The 22827-nt window shown below is 49.4% G+C and overlaps 2 protein-coding genes across 6 annotated transcripts in view; one reads left to right on the top strand and one right to left on the bottom strand.

The window, feature by feature from the left end:
• The window catches only part of EXOSC7 (exosome component 7), a 30241-nt gene extending 15058 nt beyond the window's left edge, over nt 1-15183 (bottom strand). The window contains exons 1-3 of the mRNA XM_004476775.4: nt 15091-15183; nt 7252-7353; nt 6859-6953 (exon numbers count right to left, since the gene is read on the bottom strand). Coding sequence (XP_004476832.1) covers nt 6859-6953; nt 7252-7353; nt 15091-15147 — 254 coding nt within the window. The 5' untranslated portion in view covers nt 15148-15183. The remainder of the gene's footprint in view (nt 1-6858; nt 6954-7251; nt 7354-15090) is intronic.
• Nucleotides 15184-15237: 54 nt separating this feature from the next.
• ZDHHC3 (zinc finger DHHC-type palmitoyltransferase 3) overlaps nt 15238-22827 on the top strand; it is a 61434-nt gene continuing 53844 nt past the window's right edge. For 2 of the 5 annotated variants that reach the window (XM_004476770.5, XM_004476771.5), the window contains exon 1: nt 15238-15437. The gene's annotated coding sequence lies outside the window, so the exon portion shown is untranslated. The remainder of the gene's footprint in view (nt 15438-22827) is intronic. The other 3 variants (XM_004476772.5, XM_004476773.5, XM_004476774.5) reach the window with 3 other exon arrangements.

Raw genomic sequence — 22827 nt, 5'->3', positions numbered from 1 at the left:
GAAGGCCACTGAAGTGAGAAGACAAGGCGTCTTCCGTCTTCCCAGCCTCTAGACGACCAGGAGGAGCCAGACCAGCAGCATGGCTGGATTTGTCAGTATGAGGAGGTCCCACTACTTCTAACAGAAGCTGTCTTCAACCCAAAAGAGGAGAAAGATGGGAAACTGACACTTGGCTGGTAGTAATCGACTCTCGTGTCCTGAGAGTACAATGAACACTCCTCGCTTCTCCGGCAAGCCCGGCCTAGAGAGTGCGACAGTCTGGCTCACAGAGGGGTTACTTCGTACCCGCCATGCCCGGCCTGCCGGCCACAGAATGCCCCGTCACAGCAGTAGCTGAGAAGACAGGCCCAGATATGCCAGAGTTAGGTCAAAAACTTTATCACTGTACTGAAAAGGAGACCAATTAAAGAAAGAAGCATTGTTGGCTCATTAAATATTGGGTTACCCTTTTTACTTTGATATTTTTCAAGAGAAATAAAATTTCCTTTTTGGCCTCTTGACACACAAGCCCCAATTACCACAACAAAGAATGAACAGGATCCAACAACTGCCACCATAAGCACTACTTTTTAAAAAGTGTTTAACAGGATATTTTTGAGTGCTTTGGCTTAACACAAACAAAAACTGACAATGCCTGTGACATAAGTAAACATTCCAGTAATTATTTTCTTGTAACGATAAAGGCTCAGAAAGGTAAGAAACCAACTTTCAAGATGGCTCTACAAAATCGCATCGTGACGCTTTCTGACCCTGAGTCCCCCTCTCCATCCATTCGTCCACCTGGAAGGTATCAAGCCCGGCACAGGCATGGGGGACCCAGAAACTGAGCAAGGTGATGCTGACCCCTCCATGCAATTCTGGTGAAATAAGGGGCATTTCGGGATAGGGAGCAAACAACAAGGGGTGTAGTTTGTGCTAGGGGTTTAGGAGACCTCAAAGCTGAAGATGAAGAGGAGCTGGTCAGGTCACACAGAGGCCGGGGGACCCAGGCAAAGCAAACAGTCTGTCTGAAGGCCCAAGGCAGGGCCTAGCCCACACGGAGTGCTAAAGGGAACCTGACCTACCATGCTCAAAGTTCCCTTGTCCAGCCTCTTCTGCTACAGGTGGAAGAGCGAATCCTAGAACCATCAGTTGTGCACAAACTTTGCTTCTCTACGTAGAGTCCCCTCTTTCCACCTCGGCCAGCAGGAGCCCAAATTAAGATCCCCAGGAGAAGCATCCCCTGCCATAGCAACCCTGCTGTGCCCTCACTGCTTCAGCCCGACTCAGGCATATAGCCACAAAAAGCAGCTCGTTGTTGGTGAAATAAACAAAGCAGGGACCAAGTTGATTTTGCATCACCAGCAAAACAGCCAGGTTCTAACTGAAACACTAAGCAAGCAGTATGAAGTCACAGCTCTGAGAGCTTAAAAACACATCTACACAGCTCTCTCTGTCAACAAATCCAGCCAGAAAAGCTTATGTTTAAAATGCTAACCTTTTCCTGAAGGGAGCAGGCCACATCCCCCTGGGGTGACACTTACTTGGGGACTAACGTGTTAGCTCTATTATAGTCCTAGGGAATAGTTTACAGAAGTTTCCAGGCCCAACTGTCTAAAGTCATCTACCTCTAAAGTGGAAATTTTAACCTCTGTAAAACAGAGGTTTGTTTTTTAAGCACGTCATTCTTTCAGCAGAGCCGGCAGCCAGGCAGCAGAGAAGGGTCAGAGACCCAGGAGGCCAGGAGAAGCTCTTGGGCCTTGTGCTGTCTTGGTGGACGGCGACTCTGGGGAAGAGGCTGGGAAAGCAGAAGGCAGTTTTCCAGGATGGGGGACGCAGTGCTTTGGATATCATAAGAAAAGCAAGAGACCCCATACTGCCCAAGGATGAAGGAAGGGAACAGGACTGGAGAAATCAGGGCTCTGCCCTGCCAGTAGGGACGTTCCTAGCACACGGATCCTTTCTGACAGAGTCGGAAACTAGACCTGCGAAGCCCTGAGCGGTCTTCTCTAAGCCCGCAGGGTTCAGACAGCTACCTCCAAGTACCTAAACGAAGGCCACAAGGAGAGCAGTAGAGACCGCCGCAAACCCTCCAACCCTGGCTAAAGGCTAATGCACTCAACATCTAAAAACTTCACAGAGCAGCCCCCCAGGTGGGGTATGGCCGGCAGGACGACACTGGGAGACCTCCGGGAGGGGCCCGTAACAACGTGCATGTTTACTAGTGCTAGGCACCATCCTCAGCGCTTCGGATGTATTATCTCACTTAATTCTCACACAGTTCTACAAGGGAGATACTGTTACTGACCCCATTTTAGAGATAAGGAAACTAAGTCACAGAGAGGCCACACAACGGGTGACTGAAGGAGTTAAGATTCTGACCCCGGGAGCCTGGCCCTTATCCACTCGGCTCGCTTACTCTCCTGCATGTGTAATTCTGTGCTTGCAGTCTCACCTCAGTCAGGGTGGCTTTCTTTGGCCCTGATGAGCAGGTGCTCTTGTCATGGGGCTTATCACCAGACCCCAAATGTTGGAGTCAAGGACTGGAGACCAAGTGGGGTCACTCAGCCCCCAGACTTGATGAAGGTCTGTCTCTAAGGCAGGGCTCTTAACCAGGGGTCTGTGAGTTTGAACTGAAATTCAAAAAAGCATTATTCTTGTGGGGATGTGTTGGTGCACGTGTAATCTATTTATTAAATAATACACAGTATAGTGGGGACTTAGTGAGGTGTCTGTGGTTTTCACTTGACTGGCTAAGGGGTCCATGAAACAAAAAACGGTTAAGAACCCCTGCTATAAAGGATAGAAATCTTAAAAAAAAAAAAAAAGCTTCTCTGTTAAGTACAAAGTTTAAGAAGAGAGTGAGAACATAGGCTGGCAATCCTACACTCCTGCTCATATGCCATACAATGAATTCTCTCCACAGGGGAATACACACACTTCCTATTTGAACTTTCTATATTTCCAGCTACCAAAACCAAGTCAGAGCCCTCATAAAGCAGGACCCAGCCCCTCCTCAGGCCTGTGGGAACCATTTACTGAGCTGGGTGAACTAATAAGGATCCTGGGGACGCTGCCCCTCCCAGTTCTCCACCCCTCCTGACTCATCACTTCCACCCCACTCCTGCTTGGCACATCTCTGGGCTAACTGGGGTAGGGTGGGATCAAGGCCACACCACCTGGAATGGGACTCCAGACACTAAGGCCATGGTTGCTTTTCTTGTGGTCAGACCAGCTTGCAAACCACGGAGCCTTAAGGCCAGGTGAGCCCAGGCCAGGCCTGCGGCAGAAAGAGCGACTCGGTGGGTACCTGGGACAGGGCTGACTCGGGGCCTTACCTCTTCACTCGCCATCTAGCCCCACAGCAGGGTGCAAGGCTCTGAGTCCTCCATGTAGGCACGTGTCCATTTCAGGAACACTGACACAGCGTCACTGCAAGCCCCTGCATGAAATCTCCAGAACAGTTATTACCCCATCAGCTCTGGAGACTTTCAAGGTACAGCTGGCCTCAAATGCCTTCTGCAGGTTGCCCCTCTTTTGCCTGTAGCCGCAGCCCCTTTGGCCAAGGACAGTGCCCTTCAAGCAGCCCCATGCAGGCAAGGACCAAGACCAAGCGGCTCGACCCGTACGCCTGGGCTTGATGCTTCTGGTTCCATGTTAGTGAAAAACACACGGGACCACATTAAAAAGGAGTTTAGATCCCAAAGGGCATGACAAGTGCTGGGCACACCAAAACGTCTACAAATGAAACACATGCTCCTCAATTCCCCAAATTAAAAACCCAAGCCTCTCTTGGAGAAGACAAACCACAGTCCTAAACCCTTCAACAGCGGTCAGAGAACTGAGGAATGAGTTGATGGACCGCCACCCAGTGGTGACTCGGAGTCACATACCCGCTCACCTTTCCCAAAGTTTGAAAGTTCTCATTTAAGATGGCATATTCTCAGGCTAACCCAAGCAGACCAAAGTCACGAGTTACAGTTAAGAGTTAAAAGGTGCCAACTGCTCCCAGTTTAGTGCAAGTGCTGACAGGCGTCTCTAGAGCAGAGCTCGGGAAGCCGAGTCGTCACCTGCTCTGCAGGTCTGGCGATCAAGACAGGGTAGACAAAAAAAAAAAAAAAAAAAAAGACAGGGTAGACAAGCACCTGTCCAAAAGGGCTGTGAGACTTACACTGAGATTCTTCAAGGAGTGTAGGTGTAGCTCAGGGGTTGAGCACCTGCCTTGAACGTATGAGGTTCCCGGTTCAATCCCCGGTACCTCCTAAAACAAAAACAAAAACAAAAAACTCTTCACTGTTCCCAAGACACAGGAAAAATTATGGGGGTGGGGAGTAGTATCTACGTCAGGCTCCACGCATTATTCCATGTAAACAAAACCAAAGTTAAATAAGTGAACAGAAAGCAATTAAGTTTTCTGAGACCTATCTATCACTGGAAATTTAAAGAATTAAAACCCAGAGTTGGTGATAAGCAGTTAAATCAAATGGCTCAGACAGGCAGGAGTGGCCCTTCCTCCCCCCATTACCTTCCTCCCGAAGGATAACAACTGCGTTTTAGCCTGTAGATGAGCAGGGCCTTGAGCCTGCCCGCAGGAAACACAGGCCCGTGGGGGGAGGAACTGGGCGCCGCCTTCACTGGGTCAGGACCAAGTGGTTCACGTACTCAGGGCAGTTAGGAGGTGCTCCCTGAAGCCCCAAGTGAGGCTCTGACAAAGGTGGTGGCCGGTGCCTGGGAGCCTGGCCCCATGCTGTAAGAAGACGGGGTTCTGTCAGACTCTCCTAACAACCCACCATGTAAAGAAGCTGAGTGCGCCATCCTGGGACTAGTCACCTAGAGAAACAGGGTCAGGACTCCCTGGGAGGGGAGCTCCTGGGCCTGTGCAGGGCCTTCTAGACTTAAAAAGGAGACGCCAGCAGGCAGCCACTTGGGCTGGGAGTGGGCCACTGCCAGGTGTCAGGTCCTAGGAGAAGAAGCCGCTCCTCTCACCCTGGAGTCTCCTCCCTTGCAGCTGGAGAAAGAGGCAAGAGCAGCAGGCTAACCTGGAGCCGTGTGAGGGTCAGACATGCAGCCACAATGAAGCATCTGCCCAGGACAAGCATCTGAGGGCAGCGCCCTCTCTGGTGTGGCCATGCTGCGTGTCTTTGGCCAGGCCAAGACAAATGAGGCAGGAGATAATGAAGGGGAAGAAAAGGATAGCAAGCTGGTTTCTCACACACGGCATCTGCTCCTCAGTGACGGTTATGGCGCTGGATCAGGCAGGCTGGGGCCAGGAGGGCACTGTGTGTCCTTCAGCAGCCAGAAAGGGATAAGCGGGGGCCCGACAAGGTCACTGTCATCCATAGGAACTCCAAGGATGGGCCGCTTCCACCGACAGCTCAGCGTGAGGGCAGCTCGGAGAACAGGGAGAGGAAGGGGGAGGGCAGTGGGCCGGGAGGAGTGGAGGCAGACTGCTGGAGAGGAGCATGCCCCTCCACGGCTGGCCCTCTGCCATGTCCAAAGGGGGCAGATGGTAATACCTATTTCACAGGAGTACTGTGAGCATTAACTTCTGTGCTTGGCAGAGAAGACTGAAAAGACTATTTGAATGTGAGCTGGCATCCACACAGAGAAGGGCTAAGAAAGCAGGCCTGAGGCTGCTATCTTTAGCAGCGCCTGCCTGCAAGGTGGGTTCCACTGGCATCTGGAGACGAGGCTCGTGGAGTGCTCTCAGTCAACAGCTCATCAATAAGGGCGGCTCAATGAGTCTGCTGTTTGTGCAAAAACTATGGCTTATGATGAACACCTGCTTTCCCTGTGGGAGTCTGGAATTTCGGCAGGTGCTAAGCAGAGGGCGCCTATATGACCAACACCCACTAAAATCCTCGGGCCTCGAGTCTCTAATGGGCTTCTCTGGGCAGAAACAGTGCCTAACTGTTGCTGTGTTTTCATGGCTCTAGTAAATTTCAGCAATCAGTACAACTACATGCTGGATCCTGTAAGTTCTTCTAGCAAATCTCCAAATGTGGGGGTGGTCTTGAAAACCAATACAGCATCAATATTGCATACCTGCCCTGGCACGAGCCCACAGAGACCATGAACCACCTCAAGGAGGCCTGCTGTCACGCCGGACTAGAAACAACATAACAGGCAAGCGAAGGCCTGACCAGCAACTGGGTAAAAAGCGCCCATTCCCAGGAGAGACAGGTGTGGGAGGGAGAGGACTACTATTTGCCAAAAGCCCTCTGGGAGCCAGGTACTGTGCTGGGTGCTCTAGCTTCATTACTGCACTCCCTCATCACCACGTTATTATCTCCATTCTATAAACGAATGCGAAGACGGAGTAACCTGCCTGAGGGCGCAGAGCTAGCCAGAAAAGGAGCCAAGGTTCTGGCCCAAGGCCAACTGACTGCAGAGGCTGCAGAGTCCCAGCACCCGTGCCGCTGCCCCGCTGCCACGGGCTCGGCTGCTGGCCAACGGAGCACCTGGCTCGCCCCACACCTCACTCTGCCCAGCACGTCATGAATAGTTTTCTGCAAAGCAAGAGCAGGAAGAGAAACAGCCTCTAAGACCAAACGATCCTTACCCTCGTAACAAGCATGGCCTGGGATGCCTGGCAGATGTCCCCCTTTTTCAGACAGAGAAACTGAAGCCCAAAGAGGGCCAGGTGATTTGGACAAGAGCGGGACTAGAGCCAAGATCTCCTTACACCTATCCCAGCACCTGGCACATAAGAGGAACTCAGTAAATGGCTGCTGGCTAGACAGGAGACAACTAAGAAAACACAAAGTAAGAGTGGGCGCAAGGGCACAACAGGAAACCAGAGGTTCATTGATTCATTTTTGAATCTTCATCTTTTAAACTATTTTGTTTAAAAAAAAAAAACAAAACTCATGTACTGACCAGTCCACAAAGAACTCCAAGTAGCCTTCGTGTGGTTTCTCCAGCTTTGGCGTCCCCATTTCTGCTTTCACTCCCACCAGGATGTCCGTGTGGCCCTGTGGACACATATGTGAAGGGTCCTCACTCGGGGCGTCCAGCCAAGCACCCCCAGCTCCCTCCTCTCCCAGGCACACCCCCCTGAGGGCCTGTCCTTGGAGCAGTCCTGGGCCTGGAAAGGGGCTCGCGGGAAAGGTGAGGGTCCTTCAGACCTGGAGAGACCCCCTCCCTGGTATGGCTTGGCTCTCCCACTTCCCCAGGAGCTATCCACACTCCTAACGCCCAGAGGACCTGCAGCTGGTGGCTAAGGCCTCCCCACCCCCCCACCTGGGCACAGACCGTGGCCCCTGCACTCACCAGCTTGACCCTGGCAGACCCGCTGGTGTTGGACACGACGTCAGTTTCCACTTCGACACATCGGTAGTCCTCACAGCCACGGCCGTCCACACGGAGGTCCTCCTGAGCACAACCACCACAAAGCGGAGGCTGTGAGACCCGCTCCTGAGATCCCCAGGGAACACGCAGTACAGCGTCTCCTTTGCTCTCAGTGGGCCACCTGAAATTCTTAGCCCTTAGCAAACAACAATGCCGACTGACGTATGAGAAAACGGAGACTCAGAGAGACTAAGTGACTTCTCCAAGGCCCTAAAACTTAGTAAGGGCAAAGGCAGGTTTCCTTTCCAGGGCTGTATGACTGCACAGTTCACATTACACACCACTACACAGTAGGCCAAGTTCACACTACACACCACCACGCGGAGCAGGTCAAGTTCACACTATATACCACTACACAGAGCAGGCCCAGTTCACACAACACACTACCACGCGGAGGTCAAGTTCACACTACACACCACCACGCAGAGCAGGCCCAGTTCACACGATACACCACCACACAGAGTAGATCAAGTTCACACTACACACCACTATGAAGAGCAAGCACACAAAACTTTAAAAAAAATTTTTTTGCTGTTGTGCCTTTTCATTTAAAATAAAAAACAGATTAAATAGTATTCAATTATATATAAAACTGGAGTCCAGAGTTCATGGTAGGGACAGCTCAGAAGATGGAGACAAGGATATAGTTACACTATTTTCTTCTTCTTAGTTCTTTGGAGGTGGTTCAGATGAAAGATGTGGAGTGTGTGAGCTCTGGGTGGATGAATTAGTCCCAGAAATAGTTAACATACATTTGTGATCTCTATCAGTGACAAAGTAAGTCACTTCTCCAAATCTGCAATTCTTCAAACTGCATCAAGTACAAGCCATCAGAGCTACAGGGTCAACTGTCTCATCAGCAGTCCTTCTATCCCAGAACTCAAAAAGATCACTCTGTAAACAGCTAAAACAAAACCTAGCTGATATCTTCTAAAACGGGCCTTATCCTGAGCAGGACAACCCTGCTTTTGTAACCAAGTTTCCTGGAACACGTCACACCCGTCCTCTATGTATTGTCTAGGGCTGCTTCTGTGTTACGGCCAGAGGAGTTTCAAGAGAGACTTACGGCCCACCAAGCCCAGAACCTTGTCCTTCATAGGCAGAGTCCAACTCTGCTGCAGAAGACAGGCTTCAGGGGTCCTGTGGCCTGCCCACTGCTAACTACGTCAAGAGTTACGCTTAAATAACTTAGGCCTATAAAAAGCTGCAAAAATAGTAGAGTTCCCATCAACTCTTCACCTGGCTTCCCCTACTGCTGACCACATACATAACCTTAGTAGAACTACCAACACCTGAATTAACAGTCGTCCAGTACTATCAACAAAGCCACAGGCTTTACTCCAGTTCCACCTGTTTGTCCACGCATGCCTTCTGGCCCAGGGGTCATCCAGGACCACACTGCATCTGCCTGTCAGGTCTCCTCAGCCTCCTTCCCTCTGAGACAGCTCCTCCTCTTCCCTTTTTCCTCTTTCAAACCTTGACACTGTTGGGGAGTACTAGTCAGTTATTCTGTTGTTTTCTCAGGGTTAGACTGAGGGTAGAGGTCAGCAAGAGCACCATAAGAGCGATGCCATGCCGTTTCCACCAGTCATCTCAGACCACGTGATGCCAGTGTTTCACTACTGGTGACGCTGACTTCCATCCTTGGTTAGGAACTGTCTGCCAGGTCTTCTCCACTGCAAAAAACTTCCCTTTGGCCTTACTGTCTTGGGAGAAAATACTTTGAGACTGTGTAAATATCTTGTTCTCCTCCAACTTCCTCCTACTAAACTCAGCACCCACCAGGGGATTTTGCCTGCAACAATTATGACCGTGATGTTTGCCTAGTGGTGATTCTCTATTTCCTTCATTCCTTTGTCATTTATTAACTGGACTTCTTCTATAGAAAGAGCTGTCCCTTCTTCCCTTTATTTCCTTCGCCAATTATTTATCAACATAACTCACAGGTATTTATTTTAAGCTATGGGTTATAATTCGGTACTATTCTTTCTTGTTGTTGTTCAAAGCAGTCCAGACTTGGCCACTGGGCGCTCTTTTAGGTTGGTTCCTGCGTCTTTTCAACATACCATTAACCTTTCATGGGCACTTTATTTTCTGGCACTTTAAGATGTTCCAGTCCCTCATATTTTCCCTGCCCCAACCCCAGAAGCAGCCATTTCTCTCAAGAGCCCTGGTTCCTTTGATTAGACAATGCCATTTAAAAACCAGGATCTGGGTGCTAAGTATGGGAATAGCAACTGCTTCTAGAACTTCTGAGCAGACAGAGTGAGATAATATATGTATGCATACTGAGCCACACATCCACACACATCTATTTTATTACTATATGACTTAATAACAACTTATTGTTACAACATTTCTATCAATATATATCTTAAGAAGCCCTGCGTTCACAATGACTACTCAAATCTAGCATCATGGGGTTCACACTAACCTTCCTCCTTTTTCTTTTTTTTCAGTTTTTTCACCCTTTTATTTTTTTTTACTGCTTTTTTTCCCTCCCCCCCCCCCATTGTCTGTTCTCTGTGTCTGTTTGCTGCGTGTTCTTTGTCTGCTTCTGTTGTCAGCAGCACGGGAATCTGTGTTTCTTTTTGTTGCGTCATCTTGTTGTGTCAGCTCTCTGTGTGTGTGGCACCATTCCTGGGCAGGCTGCACTTTCTTTTGCACTGGGTGGCTCTCCTTACGGGGCGCACTCCTTGCACGTGGGGCTCCCCTACGCGGGGGACACCCCTGCATGGCAGGGTATTCCTTACCCGCATCAGCACTGCGCATGGGCCAGCTCCACACAGGTCAAGGAGGCCCCGGGTTTGAACCGTGAACCTCCCATGTGGTAGGCGGACGCCCTAACCACTGGGCCAAGTCTGCTTCACTCCTTTTTCTATTTTTAACTTCCTTCTCAGACAAGGAGAAAAATACAGCTCTCATAGCTACAGTCTTGGTATACACACAAAGGACTATCAGCACTCTAACCCATACCCCAGTGGGAAACAAACACACTAACAGAGTACAGCATTTGTACAGAATTCTTTTGTCTTGAGCCTTGCAACACCCACTCTAAAACCTGTTTTCCAGTTACTTAGGTTAGACCTTTTCTTCTCCCTTGTCCTGCAGTGTGCTTACCTTATTCATCTGTAACACAGGCTCATTTGGAACTATTTGTATTCCAATTTGAGTTACCCCACTTTCTGGTTACTTCTAATTTATTTATTTGGGGATATGTGGACCATCACTAAGGCTGTAAGAGTCCAGGCTATTGGAAAAAGGATGCTCAGAGAAATGTCCCTCTCTCCTTATTCCTACTACCCTGTTTTCATCCCTGCTTTCTCTCTACTCCTTTCTCACCTACCCAGGTATGGAATCGCTCTCCTAAGTTTCAGATTTATCCTTCCTGTATTTCTTTTGCACAACTGAAAGATACAAGCAAATTTTTAACAATCCCTTCCTTCTTATAAGAATGATGACACACCATAGATACTATTTTGTACTTTGCTTTTTTTTTTAACTTAAAAACATATCCAGGAAAGCACTCCCCATCAGCTCCTATAGATCTTCCTCATTCTTTGTAACCTTTTTCCGCCAGAAAAAGAATTAACTAATGATTTAGATACCCCCCAACAAGTTAAAAAAACACTGTTCTAAAGTATGTAGTTATCTGAAAAACTTACCTTTAAACTGTCTGGCTAACTGCACATAAGACACTTTTTTTTTATTTCGAGAAATTAAGTAAATATAGAAAAGCAAAACACTGCAGGGCTCTCCCTCCTTCCCCCCAGAACTAACTACTACCATCTGCTGTATTTGCTTCAGCTCTTTCACTCCCTCACTCCCCTTCAAATGAGAGCAAAATGAACATCATAAATCAAGTTGAAGTCCTCTTTGCAGCCCATCTACCCCCAGCCCATTCCCTCCCCTCAAGGCAATCACTATCTTGAGACTGGATGACCTGCACTTGAACATCAACAGATTTTCAAGTCTAGGAGAGGGGAGCCTGCCTGGCTGAGCTCCATAAAGCACCCCTCCTCCTGGAAGGATCCTACAACTATGTAACTCTGCCTCACACCCCCACCCAAAGAGGCTGAAAGCTTTCTAGGGCAATCTCTGATGCCCCAGTTTGCCCTAGCCCGCAGGTGTGCTCAGCTAGGAGAGGGAAAACCTGCTCCAGAAACACCTACATTACAAGGAACCCTTTGTGAGTACGGACAGAGGCCGAGTGAGAGTGATCACCACACACGTGCCGTTAACTAGTGCTTGCCCTGGGGCAGGTCCCCTCACAGGACTGGTTGCTTCCCTATTTATAATAGATGGTTTCAAATGTGCTTCTCTAATTCTACAGAACTATAAGTTAAGTTGGCAGCAATTATTGGCAAAACACATTAACTCTACCTCAGGTGATGTGCTAGCAGCATGACAGTTTACTCATTTAATCCCCACAATTACCCCGTGAGAGAGTATTATTCAGTTCATCTTACAAACAGGGAAACTGAGGTCGAAAGACGCTAAATGATATGCCCGAGGTCACACAGTCTGTAAGTGGCCAGCCACAATTTAAGTTCCAGGCCAGGGCTCTTCACCACTGTTCCACACAGCCTCCTGCATCCCAAAGGTCTCTTCACACAGGGAGCCAGCACAGGCTCCTCTCCAAGGAGAACCTGGCTGGGTATGCCAAGTGCTCCTGATGACGATGACGACGACAAAGCAAGAAGCCACGCAGCACAGGGCTTCCAACTACTGCTTTTAAATACCACCCATTCTGGAAAGATCCAGCCACACTTCTCCTTTGTATGACAACCCACATGTTCCAGGATGGGGCTGGTGGCGGGTCGGAAGACCAAGCCTCACCAAATCTGTCTTTCCAGCATTCTTCCCCCAACTGTTAAATCACCCTCTTTGCTCCCCGGGGAAACCTCAGTGGAAAAGGCTCAGGAAACAAACAGGAGATAAATGAAACCCGTCAAAAATGCCTTTCCAAGGCCACATAAAACAAATAAATTTTCATTGACAAACAGCATCCAAAAGAATAGGAGAAAAACAAAAGAAAACAAAAAACAGCAAGTCAAGTCCATGAATCACTGCGTCCAGGACAACTTTTTAAATACAATTTCCTTATAAAAGCTTTGGGAAATTGCCCAAGCCTGCCTGGCCTGGCTTGGTGCCTGGGAATCCACCACAATTTTATTTATCTACAGGACTCAGGAGGAAAAGAATTCGTCATGTGTGAACACTTGAGCAGGGGCTGCCCTGAAGGGAAAGCTCCATTTTAAAAATCAATAGGGCTGTCAAGAGCTGCAGGACAAAACCACGGGGTGGAGGCCGGTCCTCCACTGAGGACCTGAGAGCAGCTTTCTAGGTAAGGGGCTTGTGGCTGCTGGGAGGACTCCTGGCATTTTCCAGGGCCATCGCCTCTGTGAGCACAACCTTCCACTTGGGTGCAGGGTGGTGGAAAGTCACCTTCTAACTACATTTGACTCTCTACTGTCACATACCAGCCGCATGCCCTTGAACAAGTTCCTCAATGGTTCTCAGCTGGTTTCCTCATCTAAATCATGGGACTGACCCCAACCTTATCAAGTCCCCTTCCTCTGCTTCTGGGGGCAGGTATTATAGCCCACAGAATCCTCATAAACCCTGGAGAGAGGTAGAAGTACCCTCAACTCAGAGACGAAGACTCTGAAGCACTAAGTTTCAGTGCTCTGCTTGAGACAGAGGGGAAGTGCATATAACTCTGGACTCAGAACTGCTGTTCTTCCCACTCAAGTAACACAGCCTTTCACTCCTGAGTAGACACGGACAAGTCTGTGCTACTAAGCTACTAACCCAACACACCTGGGAGGATTTCAGGCTCAGTATGATCCTCTAAGGTGATATAAGCTCCTTACTACCGTGCTTTGACCTGTCCAAACCTCAGAGCATGCTAGAAGAGATCTGAGACTTAAAACCTCCTCTACCAGGGAAGAATAAATACTGAGTCCTGAAGATACATAGGAGGGACACCTGCCATGGATTTAGGGTAGCATATGATGCCCTAAGGATGCCTTCCAGAGCATTAGAGCCAGTTATCTTTTGTTCCTTTCACCCACACTAACTACACCACTCCCTTGGTACGTATCTTATGGCATATCCCTTATAGTCCATTGCCCGTATGTTATTCCTTTCTCCTGTCTCTCTTATGTAGCCTTCATTTATGTCCACACAAATATGTTTCAGTGCCCTGTTTCCCACATAATCTGCCAGGGGCTGGGTATACAATGGTGAATAAAAGCAAACAACTTTGCCCAAGCTAGATCTTAAGCATCTCATGGGCCAGAAATGCTTATATTTTTTGGCTTCCCCACAGCACTCATCATGTAAAAGATGTGTAATAAAGTGGGTCTCTGATAGGCTGTGGGATAGCTAGTGAGTTGCCATGGAAACTGAGGCTGTTCGAGTGACGCCTCTAACCTTGAGAGGTAACAGACAAGGAGGACACACTTGGCTTTCCTACATTCTTTGGTGCCACTGTCAGAGATGGAATGTGAGAAAAAACAGGCTGCACGGTGGAATCCATTTTTCATGGCTGGGGTAGCAAAGAAAGAAACAAAGGATTTTAGACTTTGAGGCAAAATGTGATGCTTAATGCCTCCCCCAAGAAGCATCTTTGAAAAGAAAAAAAATCACCTGAAAAGTGGCAAAAAATTAAGATAGGGAAAGGTAAATTCAGTTTCTCTGTGAACACTGACATATCCTGTCCCCAAACACAAATAACATACATGTTACCCAATAACACACACATATCCCACTAATCCTGACCTGAAGGTTAAACACAAGCTCATGGAACTGTGAGTTCTGACTCTGTTATTCAGGTCTAACATGCAACCTGTCAGCCAAATATGAACATTTCTTCATCTGTAACTATCAACAACAACAGCAGGGCACGATTTCAAAAAGGACACGCGCTTAACTCATCATTGCAGAGCTTCACTGATAGCTGGCCGCCTGAGCCTGACGGTTATGGCACAGGACCACCGGCTCTGTAGGAGGCCTCCGCAGGGCAAGGCCGTGAAGGAAGGGGAGGGACTCTAGCGAGAACTGGGCTGAAGAACTGGGACGGGCGGACTGCACCACGGCATCCCAAGTGGGGAATGGGCCCAAGAGGGAATCCATTACCAAGTCCAACGTCCTCCAACTCTCCTCTTCGGGGAGTCAAAACCAGGAGTGGAAGACTGAGCACAGAAGAGGCTGGGTTCTGGCTGCCTCTGGGGACCTCAGTTCTCCATTGGCAAAATAGGTAGCAGCAACAATCATACCCCCGACCGCGGGGCCGCTTTTTAACCCGTAACATCCCTCCCCCTTTATCTGTAAAGCGGCTTTTATTTGCAGAGCGCGGTCACCTCGGATGCATGCTCCCTCTGCGCCTCCCAACCACGGGGTGAGGAAAAGTGGGCCAGGAACCCCCACTTCACCCCCATTCCCTGTAAGAGAAAACGAAGGCTCGGTAAAAGAAGAGAACACGCGAAGGCCTAAGAGATGGCCCGGAGGGCGGTGCGCCTTCACTGAAGAGAGGTCTCGGGGAGCGCCTCCCACCCGGGTTCAGAGCCCTGTAGGCCCGACAGCTGCCTGAACGCCAGCAGACCTGCGTGGAAGCCGGGTCCTCCACACCACCACGCCGACGCTGCTGGCTCCGGCCGCCCCGGCCTCAGGGCCCTGCACCGCGGGACGGCCCCCGCGGCGGCCCCGCCACTCCCCACAGCGAGCCCAGGGCAGCCGGGGCCGCCGCCGCGCTACCTGGACGCCGTGCACGATGTACACCTTCTCCGCCTCGCTCAGCGCCACCGACGCCATGCTGCCAGGCCGGCCTGCGCCGGCACGTCACCGCCGCGCCGCGCCTGCGCGTCATCAGCGTGCGCCGGGCCCCTCCCGCCGCCGCCGCCGCCGCCGCCGCCGGGAGCTCGATGGGCTTCACCTGCGCGCCGTCCAGTGTCTGGCGGAGTCCCGGGAGCTGCGGCACCGCGAGGCGGACAGCCATCGCCGCAGGAGGCCGGGTCCCGGGCCGGGGGCTCCGGGGAGAGGCGACGGCGGCGGCGGGAGCCCCCCCGGGGGCCTGGCACCGGGAAACTGCCTCCGGCTTCACGGTCAGTTGGGCGGGGGACTGGGGTTGGCGTGAAGAAGCTGGGGCGAGGCGAGGGGCGCGGGCCGGGACCCGGGGACTCGCGGTGGGAGAGGCGCGCCGCGTGGTGTGCCCCGAGCTCGAGTTGAGGTAGCAGGTCGTGTGTGTGTGTGACCCCGAGTCTGGGGGGCCGGCCGTGCTGACTGGCCTGGGCGCTCTCCCCACTCTCCGCCCCCCCATCCCCCGCTCCATTTCCCTGGTCCCTGGAATGGTTGAGGAGAAGAGGCAATGAAGCCCTGTTCAGATCGTTCTCGGTGGGAAGGGCCAGTAGGGGAGGACACTCCACCCTTCGCCCACCCCGCGGAATCGCGTCTCTCTGGCGGACCGAATGCTAGTCCAGGACCTGGCAGGGTCCCTTTGCTCCGGGCGGTCTTCGGATCGTTGTCCGGAAGAAAGTAGCTGCGAGGCAGTCGGCGCTGGCGGAGGGCGCAGTGCCGGGGCGCACCCAGCCCTTCCCAGTAGGGATTGGAAGCCCTAGCTCGATGTGGGTGATCACCGGGGGCTGCTCAGGACGGGGGGTGGGGGCAGCCAGTCTGGTGCTGTGGCCGAGTCAGCGTGTGGACCTCGGTATTCAGAGAGGATACCTGCAAGGTGAAGCTGGGGTCACCGTAGGAGCCCTTTAAGGCGGGGCAGACAAGGTACTGTGCACGTTGTAAAAGGGCCCTGTAGGTTAATGGGGGCAAGTTGACACAAAGTGATTGTAAAAGAGAGGGAATCTGATGACTTTTCCTGATGTCCCACTTTTGAGGAACCCCTCTGTTCTCAAAAGTGAAAGTAAATAACTCTTGATAGCTTGATCATCCAAAGAACAGTTTGTGAGTCTCAGATAGTGGTTTTGGTACACTTTCACAGACAACTACTGGGAAACCATTATGGATGGGACTCCTTGCTAGCTTTGGAACATTAAGACAAGTAAAACACAACCGCCCAGAGAAGCACCCCAAACAGAGAGGGAGGCTCCAGGACCAACGTAACTTTAGACCATGGTGGTTAGAGCGATGATGGCAGCACCAGTGGGTGCAGTGAGGTTGGGAGAGAGAGGGTTGAGAGGTGCTGCGAGAAGTGTCTGCCCACATTCATAGGCTTTTAGTTGTTGAACCCCAAAATAGATGATCACTTCTTCTTAGATGCCTGGGCAGCAGTTGTTTCTTATACGTAGTTCTGTCACCTACAGGGAAGACATCTAACAGGGTTGGACTTTGCCCTCCCGGAAAGCTGGGTGCAGTGAAACCAGAATAGTTTCCTCCTTATGGAGGTACAGGTGTCCCACCTGTTGTGGCACATAGATTCCTTTGTGTGTTTCTGTGAGGAAGTCCATGTGATGAGGTAACAAGGGATTGCTGATGTTAGAAACGGTATTTTGTGCTAGAGATTGCTAAGAAAGGAGAGACCCTGGAAGTGGGATTTTAGTTACTTGGATATCTGAGGGCATTGAGGACTTAAAAGGGGGCAGCAAATTGACAGATCAGAAAAGACATGGAGCTGGAAAAGTCTGAGCTTGGATACCATGTTGCCATCCTTATATAAAATCTTTCAATATGTCTTTAAAATTATGGAACATATAGTTGAACTGTCCTCCTGACAGCTCCCAAAAGGTTCCTTGCTGGAAGGGTTGACACTATTTGCTAAATGATGTTATGAACAATGTCTGATATATTAGTCTGAGTAGGTATGAGAGATATAAGAGTAGAATGTTCATTTTAAATTCTATATTAAAACAATGGCACCTTCCCTAATGGTTCTACTTAAATGTTGCCAGAAATTTTTATCACATTTGCTATGTTAGTGAATTAGACATTTTAAAAATCCAAAAATTCAGAGTTCTTTTCACTTAACTGAAGCAATTCAGAGAATGTGTGATAGCCAAAACCAAGAAGCCAGGAATGGCAAATAGTTCCATTAAACCAGCTTGTTTTCCTATCACTGTCAGATTCTTTGGGGGGCATACTGTTTTGTAGGTCTGTTCATACTAAAACTCTGTGCTCTATTTATTTAACACAAACTTACCTAGTGCTTATTATGTGCCAAGCACTGTTCTAGCACTTTACGGAGATTAATTCATTCAGTCCTTACAACAACTCTGTGAGACAGGTACTATTATTATCCCCGTTTAAGAGATGGGGAAACTGAGGTGCAGAGAGATTAAGTGTTTTGACCAAGGTCGCAGGACATAGACTGGCAGTCAGAATTTGAATCCACCCAATGTAGCTCCTCTCCCTGCACTCCTAACAATCACCTTATCTGGTCTCCTTCCATTGACCCTCCACTTCATTGACCTGAGTATTGATGAAGGCAACCAGTATTTATTATGGAATTGGCACTGCCTTATAAATTATAGTTAGTTTTAATCCCAAAGGCAAGGAATCAATTTCCAGCATAAACTCACATCCCTTGAATCCTTTTCTCTAGAGGAGCATGGAATGCGGTACTGATGGGAAGTTCCTTTGTCTGTTTCAGCCCACTCCTTTAGATCAGGAAAAAAGTTAGATTCAGGCCAAGTAAAGCTTCTCTCGAAGTGGCTGAGGAGAGCCCTCACCAGCAAAAGGGGCCGGCAGATCTGATGCAGATTCTGACCACGTGTTCTTCAAACAGTCAGGAAGTGCTGTTTGCATGCCTGCAGGCCCCTGGCAATCTTGTGGGCTTGGAGAGAGAGAAAAGAAATCCAAACTATAGCACCTGCCCAAAAGGAATTAGGAATCTATTATAGTTGGGGACCCCGGGCACTTGAACTAGTGCATGAACAAGACCATAAAATTAAGTGCTCAATTGAAACACATGGTAATTAGAAGAGAGGCCAGCCTGTAATAAGGTGCTAATTGTGCAGACCAGACATCAAATGTAAGAGGTGAGGAGCTGTTCCTAGCCACTAGTGGGCCATAGTAACACTACAGAGATGGAGTAAATCTGTCCCCCCAGCCTTGGTTAATTAAAGCAATAAAAAGCCAGTTACAGAATTGCTGGGGCAGTCCCTGGGGTGGTGTGCCAGTCCCTGTGGTGCTGAAGTTGCAGAGAGCCCTTTTAGCCCAGCAGGGCACCATTTTATTCCCAGGCTTAAAGAGACATGGCCAGGTTTTAGGCCCTTTCCTTTGCATTTTCACCATAAGCCCAGCACCCCAGAAAAGCACAAATGGAGCTATTTTCTGCATAGCTCTCTTTTCTTTAAACATGTTGCATTTTCTCGCTGGTACTTTGCCTTAAAGAATACTAAATGTAACTAACCTGTCATGGTCTGGCCAGCAGGTCTGTGTCTATCTTACTGTTCTAGAAATTTTAACTTGGGAATATATGGGTAAGGCTTATTCCCATGGGCGGAGGGCTCTTTAGGTGTGCTCCATTTTGAGAGGGCGGCAGAGTGCTTTCTAGGTCTCATTAGAGTGTTAGGAGAAAAGAAGATCATTTAATGATTACCAAATCTGGAAAGATTTAATCACATGTACACACCCTGAGAACCATAGAAAGGAACTGAGGCTGAGGTAGCAATGCCTAGATATTGACCTGTTGGGAGAAAAAAGAAGGCTAGTGCCATGCTGCCTCTTGTTGCTTCCTGTTTTTGCATTTTTAGGCCTTTACTTCCTTTTCAAAAGCAAATTTCCAGGGACAAATGGCCCAGACATCCCTGGCTCTCATCTGTGAAGATGCGAAGGCTATTAGTTTCATGTCCCACCTAATTCAATCAAGCATCACAATATGACTGAAATGCCATGAGAACTCTGTCTTGTCACAGTTTCCTCCAAACCATAGCCTTCAAGGGTGGTGGAGACTTGGCATTTGGAATCTGGATTTTCTCTGCTGATACCTGAGTATCTCCTATTCCAGGTCAGTAGGGATGGAATGCTTTTGAGTGGCATGGATCTCTTACCTTAGAAAGATGAGCCTAGTAGGGCAAGTTAGTTCTGACCGTAGTTACGTTGCAATAAGTTTTGACTTTGGTATATACGATGCAATAAGTTTTGACTTTGTGCGTCTCTAAACTGAGAAATAATAGCAAAGAGTTTAGAAGAGCTTAGGGGAATAATGATCTATGGCTGAAAGATCCTGGCTTTGATGCTATCTTGCTTTATAACCTTGAGCAAATCACTTGACCTTTCTAAGGTCATGTACATTTACCCTAAAATGTATATCTTAGCAGGTTGTAAAACTCAGAGCAGATCCTGGATATGCAAATTTTTAAACATTGGAAAATGGTCATGTTTAACTTTGGATTTTAAGACTTCTCTCATCTGCCATTTTATAATATTTAATGTGATAGTGCTTTTCCCATTCTGAAAAAAATTTAAGTATGCCAAAGGAGATTGCATGCCATATTTGATTGGAAAACCTGAGCATACTCAGGAAAGTTGACAGTTCCAGTAAATGTTGCCTTTAAAAAATAATATCCTTTTTTGTATATTAGCAAAAAATAGGGGAAAGAAGTTAAGGGAAACTTTTGGTAAAAATGTATAAAATCCAAGACATGAACAAAGATGTCGAATTTGCTCCTGAGAACAGAAGAATCAGAAAATCAGCTCTGCTTGGGTCCTTCACATGTCAGCTGGACCATCCCCCTCGTTTTATTGAAGAGCAAACAGAGGCCCATAGAAAGTATATATTCTGCCCAAGATCATGAGGTTAGTAAATGGCAGGACTGGGAGTAGAACTCTGGCCCCTCAACTCCAAGCCCAGTCTTCATTCCACTTAACATTGGCTTCCCACCCACTTCCAAAGCCCTCTAGCAGACTCCAGAGAGCCGCCAGCCTGGAGGATGGGGGCAGGGCCCTTGCCCCCTGCAGCCTGGTTTCCACAGTCCCAGGCTCCCTGCATGGCCACTTAGTGTGTCCCCAGGGCTAAGTGGCATCAAGGGAGACCTGAAAGCCAAATGGCAACCCATATCGAACGAAACCTGGGTACAGTTGTGATACCTGCTTCTACTTTCTCTTCCCTGGTTATTCTTTCAGATCCCTCCAAGCACGTTTGCCTTTAGTCTCTAAAAAAAAGCCAGCTCTTGCTTACGTGATGTCATAGTGGCTGTGTCTCTGCACAGGGCGCAATGTGAGGCCAAGTGCCATTTGCAACACCCTTGGGTGGGGAACCTTTGCTGGTTGGTCTCTCGGGAAAAGCAGCATCCTGGTACTAGGCCCCAAAGGCAGTCCCACAGAGTGTTCCTCAGCAGCAGATTTGGGGGGCTAAATCTTAGGGTCACTCTCCTGGCTGAGATTTCCTAGATTATGGCAGGGTCAGTCTTCTGAATGTTGGCTAGTGGTCAGCCAGGGGCCCACCTTAGAATCCAAGCTGCTTAAGTTCAGGCTTGTGACTGCATGCAGCCCACCCGATAGCACCATCCATGCATAGGCACATGTAAGTAACCCGAGGCCACTGGTGGAGACAGCAGCACCCCTTGTTTTCTAGTTATTAGGCAAAATTCAATGGTTGTGAGTGGCTAAAACAGGCGTTGGAGTGAGCGCAGTCTTGGAGATGTATCCTGTCTCTCCGACTTCTGAAAGTATAACTTAAGCAAACTTCTCCATGCCTCATTTCATCTCTAAAGGGGGTGGGAAAGTGGGGGAGGAGTGAGATAGTGTAAACGTGTGGGTCAGACAGTGTGGGGCACATCTAGTGCTCCTCCCAGTGCCTGGAGGGTGGCAGACCTTCAGGAAGAAGCAGGCAAGGGTCAGGGCCGGGCCTGTGTTCAGCAGCCCCATGCTGGGGCAACAGCCAAGCCACACGCCCTGTCTCCAAGGCCGCCCTGACAGGCCAGAAGGCAGTATGCTGTCAGGTGAGCCGTGCACTTGATTACAAACGGTTGCCTGTGCTATGAGAATATCATACTCATTAACTGGGTAGCTAGATCAGTAATTTATCCTTTGTAAGGGTTTCCCTGCTGCATTGCAGACTTCCTGCAAGGAGGAGTAATGAAGAGAGCCAGCAACATAGCGACTACTTAGATGGCAGTCGGCACCATCCGACAGACCTAGAAAACTAGGTGGCAGCTGGTACCATCCGACAGTCCTAGACAGCCCATTAGCCACCTCGGAGCAGTTTATGGGAGACTCCTTGACCTTTGCTTCTTTACCCCCCTGATGAAAGGCCAGACCAGAGTCTGGAAGAGGCAGTTTGTCCTCACTGTCTCTTTCCGAAAGGCTGTTATTTTTGAGGGCCCAGAGTTGTGAGGTCATCCAGTGGCCGTGAAGCTCTGTTAAAAAGGCAGCTGCCAGGGGAGCCAATGTGGCTCAGTGGTCAAGTGCCAGCTTCCCACATCTGAGGCCCCGGGTCCAATCCCTGGCCCTGGTACCTCAAAAAAAAAAAAAAAAAAAAAAAAAGGCAGCTGCGAGAAGTACAATGGCTCATGGAAGAAGGAATGCTGCTTTTTTTTTTTCTTTTAAAGAATGGGTATTACATGGGAGGTCCGCGGTTCAAACCCCAGGCCTCCTTAACCCGTGTGGAGCTGGCCCATGCGCAGTGCTGATACGCGCAAGGAGTGCCGCGCCACACAGGGGTGTCCCCCGCATAGGGGAGCCCCACGCGCAGGGAGTGCACCCATAAGGAGAGACGCCCAGCGTGAAAGAAAGTGCAGCCTGCCCAGGAATGGCGCCGCCCACACTTCCCGTGCTGCTGACGACAACAGAAGCGGACAAAGAAACAAGACGCAGCAAATAGACACAGAGAACAGACAACCAGGGGAGGGGGGTTATTAAATAAATAAATAAATCTTTTAAAAAAAAAAGAATGGGTATTATGGGCTCCCGGTTGCTAGTGGAAGAAAAGCATGCAGAGAGCCCATTTCTCAGGTTTTTAAAAAAGTCACAGAGCTTAGAGATCTAGTCCACTGCCGTCGCTGGAGAGATGGAGACGCTAAAGGTGAGTTGAAGTGACTTCAGCCTTCTGGAATATGTATGGGGGAACAAGGGGCTCCTGTTGCCAGCTTGGTCATTCCTCCCCATGCCCATTTTGCAAAAAAGATGTGGTGGAAGGTATGGCTCTGGTGGCAGGTGGAGTGGGGAGGAGTGGGGTGGAATCCCGCCTCCTCCACTCCCTCCCCTTGGAACCCTGTCGGGCTGCTGGGCCTTGCTTCTTCCCTCTACAGAGTAGCCCCGCAGCGGGTTGTAAAAGTCGAAGCAATTTAAAGCTGCTTTGTGAGCCTCAGGCCTCAAGGCACCCAGGCAATGTCCATCCCCAACGCCTTGCCCCAGACGGCGCTGTGCGACCTTAGGCCTTACTCAGCATCTCAAGGGGACTTTGATTTCCTCGTCTGTAAAACGGGTATTTGATGGTCTTTAAGGCCCCTTCCAGCTCTAGAATTCTAGTTGGGATAGTGGAATTTTTTTTTACCAGTTAATCATCTGCGTGGTCTGGTTTTAAAGCTGTCTCCGTGGTTTTCC

Source organism: Dasypus novemcinctus, chromosome 26, assembly GCF_030445035.2.
Source record: "Dasypus novemcinctus isolate mDasNov1 chromosome 26, mDasNov1.1.hap2, whole genome shotgun sequence".
In the NCBI taxonomy this organism is placed as follows: domain Eukaryota; kingdom Metazoa; phylum Chordata; class Mammalia; order Cingulata; family Dasypodidae; genus Dasypus; species Dasypus novemcinctus.
This window is presented reverse-complemented; position numbering and strand designations above follow the sequence as displayed.